Source organism: Choloepus didactylus, chromosome 17, assembly GCF_015220235.1.
Source record: "Choloepus didactylus isolate mChoDid1 chromosome 17, mChoDid1.pri, whole genome shotgun sequence".
Lineage (NCBI taxonomy): Eukaryota > Metazoa > Chordata > Mammalia > Pilosa > Megalonychidae > Choloepus > Choloepus didactylus.
Window position 1 is genome coordinate 38,538,056 of NC_051323.1, and position 7,740 is coordinate 38,545,795.

Here is a 7,740-nt window from a genome sequence, read left to right on the forward strand (position 1 = left end):
TCCCGAAATGTCTGTTTTGTTTTTAGGTGGTCCAATGAATAGTGACTGGATTGAGTGAGCACACGTCTTGCCAATAGGTCTGCTGCAGTTTCTCTCTCTTTTGTTTTCCTCCTGGGTCCTTTTGTATTTGGTACTCCTCAGCTGCTTGTGCTCCACCCTGGGCCACTCCAGACCTGGGTCCCTGTGTCTGGATGTGTGTGAGCATCTAACACACTTCTGTGAGTGGCTCTATAGTCAGTATCTGGGACAGTAAGGACCTGGGTTATGCTGCCTCTACATGACTCCCAAGCTGCATGGGACTAAGGAAGGGGGAGGGGTCCAGACTGGCGGCTCTGGGAAGAAAATCTACCTGTCCTTTGAGATTATTTCTCTTTTTCTTCTATTCAGCTTTTGTGGAGTCCTTCTCCAGTCTCTATAATCCTCCGGAGTTCCAAGCAAATGGGATATGTCCTTTTATTATTTGATTCTGAGGGAAGACTTTTCCAGGGGATGTCTTATATCACATGTTGATGACATGACTCTCAGACATGATTTTGTAGGCTAAGATCATTTCCATAATCCAAGAAGAGAGAGAGAGACTTATTTAAAAATTAATATCTGGTGTTAACATTTTCCATGACATTATGTTTTACATATAGCTTCTCGGGAAATTTTCATATTATAAATTGAAGGCATTCGTTGATCTTCTCTCAGCCTAGTGGCAACACAGCTGGAAATGCTGTGTGTCATTAAAACTTTCATAGGAATTTTGTATCCTTAGAAATATTGCATATATGGTTATAAAATTCCCTTACTATCCACTGGCATGTTTAATGGCATTGATGGAAATATTATTGTCCATGTTAATAATCTACAGATTAAAGACTCCCTCAGTTCAAATGAACACAGTTCTTAGCTCTGATTTCATTAAGTCAGTGATCTATTATGCTTCCAGTAGGAAAACCAAAATGGTGCAATTAAAATTGGAACCAATATAGTATGAAGCCCTGATACATCCTAGAGTAATTTGGGCAGAGAATAAATATATTTGCAAAGCTTCCTTGAGGGACTGGGGGGAAATGTGGAAATATTAAACTTCCCTACCTGGGGAATTACTAATATTCTCACAAGCATTGGGGACTATCAGTTTGGATGGCCAAGCCCTCAATCTTGGGGCTTGCCCTTATGAAGCTTGTTGCTGTGAAAGAGAGGCTAAGCCTATTCATAGTTGTACCTAAGAGTCACCTCTAGAGAACTTCTTTTGTTGCTCAGATGTGGCCTGTCTTCTAAGCTGACTCTGCAGGTACACTCACTGCCCTCCCCACTATTGGGACATGACTCCCAGGGGTATAAATCTCCCTGGCAACATGGGACATGATTCACAGGAATGAGCTTGGTCCTGGCATTGTGGGATTGAGAAAGCCTTCTTGGACCAAAAGGGGGAAGAGAAATGAAACAAAATAAAGTTTCAGTGGCTGAGAGATTTCAAGTAGAGTTGAGAGGTCATTCTAGAGGTTATCTTTATGCATTAAATAGATATTCCTTTTTAGTTTTTAGTGTATTGAAATAGCTAGAAGGAAATACCTGTAACTGTTGAACTGTAACCCAGTAGCCTTGATTCTTGAAGACCATTGTATAATTATATAGCTTATACCATGTGACCTTGTAATTGTGAAAACTTTGTAGCTACCACTCCATTTATCCAGTGTAAGGACAGATGAGTAGAAATAGGAGGACAAAAAAGAAATGAATAATGGGGAGGAATGGGGAGTGTTCCGGTTTGCTAATGCTGTCATTATGCAAAATACTGGAAATGGATTGGATTTTATAAAGGGGATTTAATTGGTTACAAAGTTACAGTCTTAAGGCCATAAAAGTGTCCAAGCTATGGCATCAGCAATAGGGTACCACCACTGAAGGATGGTCAGTGGTGTCCAGAAGATGTCTGTTAGCTGGGAAGGCACGTGGATGGCATCTGCTGATCCCGGGTTGTGTCCCAGCTCCTCTCTCAGCTCCTGTGCATTCTTCAAAATGTTACTCTTCGGGTGTTTTGTCCTCTCTTAGCTTCTCTGGAGCAAAGTGTCAGCAGAAGTCTCCTTTCAATGGCTGTCCTCAAATGTGTCCCCCAGCTACAGCACTAAGTTCCTTCTGTTTGTCAGCTCTTTTATATGGCTTCGGTGATTTAATTAAGACCCACCCTGAATGGGTAGGGTAACACCTCCATGGAAATTATCCAATGAAAGGTCTCACCCACAGTTAATTGATTCACATCTCCATGGAAACACTCAGTCAAAAGGTTCCAACCTAATCAACATTAGTATGTCAGTTCATACAAAGTTACATCAAAGAACATGACGTTTTGGGGGACATAATACATCCAAATCGGTACAGGGAATATGGGATGTTTTGGGTATTCTTTTTAATTTTAATTTTTATTCTTATTCTTTTTGTGTGTGTGTGGTAATGAAAATGTTCAAAAATTGATTGTCATGATGAATGAACTACTATACAATGGTCCTGTAAACAACTGTACACTGTGGGTGATTGTATGGTTTGTGAATATATCTCAATAAAATTGAATTTTAAAAAATTGGAACCAATAATTGAACTAACTATACCCTCCTTTTTTTAGAAAATGGAAAGACTTTCTGAAATTTGCGATAGTTTCAGTGGTTTAGAAGATATTAGAGAATTATTTTGGGCTTATCACAGTTTAAAGATCCTTAGACTTGGAGTCAGATCAGTTGGATATTGTATCACTGTTGATGGACAGTGTCAAAGTGGGCAGATCACTTAAATCTCCTGTAACAAATGTGTACTGGTCCAGTTTGGCTCGATCACAAATGATTCAGTTCCCACATACATTTTAGCCCCGACAAACAAATGGTTTATTTAGCTGGCTGTAGGGGTGTAGTCAGATGACCGACCTGGAAAGGCTTTTGAGCTTTGCAGGAGACCTTGGGACAGCCAGAGGAACTCTCCTCCGTGTAAATATGCAGACTAAGTAATATAACAAATCAAAGAAGCTGGAGAAGCATTAACAATCCCTTCATTCTGAGTGAGCAACAGCGCTCTGGTTTACACAGCCATCCTTTATATTCCTTCTGAGTGTGTAATAAGTATCCACTTTAACAAGAATGTGCAGGGTGAAGAGAACAGGCTTAACAAGAAACATACTAAACTCTGAAGGAATGTAGTAGTAATTCTCTTAACCAGCCTCACTTTAACTCACATACTGGATTAACCAGTCTCGTAATTCCCTCTGTCAGTCCCATCTGACTGTGCCCATGGCATGCTCAGTATTTGCAGCTGGTAGGCTGCTCTCTAGTATCCAAGATACTTTTGTCCCTACTAGGTGAGTTGTATGCTTCCCAAGAATCAGTTATGTGTATTTACACAACTTCTGTTATGTTTGTGCATATTATTGTAATTAAAAATTGCTGATTGCATAAGCCAATGAAATATGGATATGAAAAGAGAATCATTATTTCTATTAAAACTAAGTTGAATGCTTTAAAAATGACCTGATGAGCACTGAAAAACAATTGATGTGATGAGACAACTGAAAGATATGGAAAAAACTGTAAAAATGTGGAAGGATTTTGCTCTCAGTTTTCTTTGCAAGTGTCTTTGAATTTATACTGTAATTAAAAGGTCAAACTGCATATCGTAGATGATGCTTTATGGATGTGGTTCATGAATGCATTTGAAATTACAATGTGTAAAGTACGTATTTTGTAATAAAGTATGTACCCTAAAGTAACTTTCATTTAACTGACTAATTATTGGTCCTTATCTCACTGGATGAGAGGGTTTTTTTTATATTTGATAGTTGAATACAGTCAACACACTCACACCTTTGGAAAACTGTGGAGTGTGTAGTTTAGATATGATCTCCCTGTGTATTCCTGCTAAGCCCTCCACTTCTCCCTTTACCTGTGTTTTTCCATCTTAGAAGTGAGAATGATGATTCTTCCTTCAATCTTACAGAAAAGGGTAAAATTTAAATAAGACACGGATATGAAAACACTTCAAAAACTGTAGATGATACAATCTTATTATTTACAATAGGGAGTCTGACTGATATGGTTTAAGAAAATGCCCACATTTTCTTAGTCTCAGGTTTTATGTTCAAAACCAAGTAACTGCTCTTTTTATTTGGAACATTAAGGTTTGAGGAGTTTCTGAAATTCTGATCCTAGTCTGTTAATCATTGTTATATTTCACAGGTTCCTTCATTATCTTGGAAAATGAAGCTACTAATTATATTAATTACTAATTGATTATATGCATGTGAATTATCCTTTAATTGATAATTAACTTTTGGCTGTAGTGGATTTAGTAAACACACATACACACGCATGTACGTACACACACATGCATATACTCACACACACACACACACACACACAGTTTGGAGTCAGATAGACCTGAGTTTGAGTCCTTTCACACACTAGCTATGTGAATTTTGGGAAGTTATTTAAACCTCTTTTTAAACCTCCATTTTCTCTGTAATAGCATGATGATATATACTATGTAGGGTTAATGTGAAGATAAAAAGACGCGTGAAGCGCATGTGCATATAGCATAGTAGATACTCAATACTTGTTCCCTTCCACTTGACCAATTAAAGAATTTTGACTTATGGTGCTAGGATGAAAAGAAGAAAATCTTGCCAAGCTATAAATGCATTGACTTGATGTAGTAGGTTCCAAGACCATTTGGAATGAAACAGTAAAAGGGTTGTAGCATTTGTTTCTGTGAGCTATCATTTCTGAAATTAGTGGATCATTTCTCTTAAGTACCAGTTGGTATTGTCATATCTTTAGAATTTGAACATTTAGTTTCATGTGACTCTGGGTACTGGCTCTGAGTGTTTGGTTGACAACTAGAAGAAAAGGAGCCAGATAAAGGCTGTAAAAAAGAATGAGTAAAATCTGTTGTGGTCATTCTGGCTCACATATAATCTTCTTTTAAAGTAAATCGCATCCTTTTTATTACACAGAGATTTTTAAAAGGCATTTACTTTAGTGTTCTGTACATCTCTTTGCTTAAAAAAATTTCGTCTTCTTTTGTTTGTTTCTCCAGCCTCTGTTCCATCCTTGACCCACCTCTGTCGTTTGAAAATTCGTTCCAGTCTAAAACCAGAACACCTACGATCTGACAGTTTTATCCGTCTGTTGCCACTTCCCAGCAGCCTGCATGACTATTTGCTTTATGCAGAGGTTCTGAGAATGAATGAGATTCCAGAACTGGCAGTTATTCAAGAAGGAAAAATCAGTGAAGCTTCTTAACACAACTCATTTCTTACCACAAAAGAAAAGAACCATGGAGTACAAATTCTTGATAATTTTATAGTTGCAAAAAATGTAGTTTAATATGAATGTTTACAAACTGGGCTTCCCAGTAAAATATATTATAAACCTCACTTATGTTACTTTATTGCAGTTTTATCGCCAACATGTTTTATGTTATAATATTCATTTACTTGACCATACTCTGTTTATTATGTTAATGAATGGTAATGCTGCTTCTAGTGCTAAACATGGCATGTTTCCACCTGTAATTCTGTGTTTAACTGGTGCTTGGTGCTCAGAATGGAATGCACAAAATTTCTCTGGAATTGTATACAACTGTGGGGGCTGAACCTCTTATTAGTATTAATTATTTGATTATTTGGGGTTGAATCTCTCATGTTTATAAAAGAACAAGTTTTCCTATCTTGTCATATTCCATTCTTATCTCTTAATTCATTTACTTTTAGGAAGGAATTGATGTTCATTGGCTTATATGTAAACTCAGGGAAAAAATTTTTTTTAAAGAACATGGAAAACTAATTATTTTGCTGTTTGTTTTTTTTTCTTCAGTTCCATTATACTCTGCGAAAGAAGACTTCATTTCTAGTCTGCAAAGGCAGGAACAGATTTTAATTCCAAGACATGTGGAGCTGAAAAAATTAGGTCAGTATTGACATAAATGAGAATTTTGCCATATTTAGAAGACCAGTCAGGAGACTGTGAGGGACAGTCTTTTCTTTTTTTTAAAGAAAAAAAAAAAAAAAAGTGTGCATTCCTAAGTTACTTTGTCCAATTGAAGATTCAATCTCCATTCAGCCCCAGAAACAGAGGGCAACTTTGATCTTAGGAAGCAATGATAGCCAGTTCTATTAATATTATAGTGTTTTTCCTTTTATTATCTAGATGGATTATCAAACACTTCATGAAATATAGAACTCAAAATTCTGGGTTAAAGAGGCACTGCCTCATTTGTTTTACGGTTGCCCAATCTGAACCTGGAGTCAGGAAGAACTAAACACTGGATTGGGTAAGCTGTGGTGAGAGGCTGCAGGATCAGCCTTCAAAGAAAGGTTTTGAAAGCATTACTGTCACGAGAGACAAGACGTGGGATCTGAAAGAGGCAGCCTTCTGTCCGCTTGGGGTCCTATGGCTTAAAGTAGATGAGACTGGGTCAGCCAGGTCCATCTCTGATAGATATTTGCTGTTTGATAAAAGCAATGAGGAAGGGTGATCAAATGATGAGGGCATTGTTGAGATCTTTGAACTCTTAGCTCAGACTAGAGCTACGGTTGCTGCCTGTTGGTAGTGATGTAGTTGGAGTATGGATGTAGGGGCAGAAGTAAGATTGCATACACAAAACCAGGTAGAAATTCTGGTAATTAAAATTAAAAAAAATCTGAGTTAAATGTACCTACCATGTAGTGTGTATATATATTTATCTAATGTTGTTGTAACGCTTATTTTTCCAAACCTAAGTCTCTGATTTTTAACTCTACACCAAATGTAGATAGAATGTTTAAATTCAAGAGTGACTCTTTACTGTGTCTTGTTCATGTTCAGATACACAATAAACGCAATATGAAGAACTCTCTGTTGAGCTCTTTTTCTTAAAAATCTGAAAAATCAGGATTTCCTAAACATTTAAAAGCCCTTCATATTTAAAATTGATTGATGTATTTTACCTTATTACGTAAAATATATCTTTCTTTAGCTGACTCTCTTATAATGAAGTGTTCATGATTTTTATGACTTACAACAAGGACTTGTAAGAAATCTAATCCAAAAGTATGTAGAAGTAGGCAAGTTACACTTACGGCTTCTGATCAAAATGATACATTCAGTTTCTGTGAACCTTAAGCACTGCCCTACAGGCACCACGATGCTTTATACTCTCAGTTTAAAATCCCAGTGATCCTAATGAGGACACTGCATGCAGTAGTTCTCAAATGGTGGTATATATCAGCCCAAATTATGCAAGCACTTTTTTTTTTTTTTTTTTTTTTTTTAAGATTGGTAAGCTAGCTTTCATTAAAATTAATAACTTCTGTTGATTAAAAGACATCTTTAAGAAAGTGAACATTCAAGCCATGGACTGGGAGAAAATATGTGTAATATACAAAGCTGACAAAGGACTTGTATCCAGAATATATGTTTATATATAAATAAAGAAAGAAGAACAAGAGAGACAACCTAATAAAAAACTGGAAAACAGCCACTCTAGGGTGCTCGCTTCAGAGATGACAAGAAAGGAATATAAGTCATGCCAAAAAGAGCCACGGCCATGGGCAGCCTATTTGCTGCCGGAACTGCGCCCGCTGAAGTGCCCAAGGCCACTAAGAAGTTGGACATTTGAAACAGATTTGAGACTGCAGCTGTCGGGGACACTTCCCACGCAGGTGTCGTCGGAGCCCATGTGCTTCCCAAGCTGTACTGCATGTGAGTTGTGCCTTTCACAGCAGGGCAG

General features: G+C 37.3%; 1 protein-coding gene across 4 annotated transcripts in view; it reads left to right on the forward strand.

Annotated features, from left to right (window-relative positions):
* LOC119512926 (probable G-protein coupled receptor 75) overlaps positions 1-6,063 on the forward strand; it is a 237,164-nt gene extending 231,101 nt beyond the window's left edge. For all 4 annotated transcript variants that reach the window (XM_037807746.1, XM_037807749.1, XM_037807747.1 and 1 more), the window contains one exon: positions 5,068-6,063. In XM_037807746.1, coding sequence (XP_037663674.1) covers positions 5,068-5,273 — 206 coding nt within the window. In that variant the 3' untranslated portion in view covers positions 5,274-6,063. The remainder of the gene's footprint in view (positions 1-5,067) is intronic.
* The last annotated feature ends 1,677 nt before the right edge of the window (positions 6,064-7,740 follow it).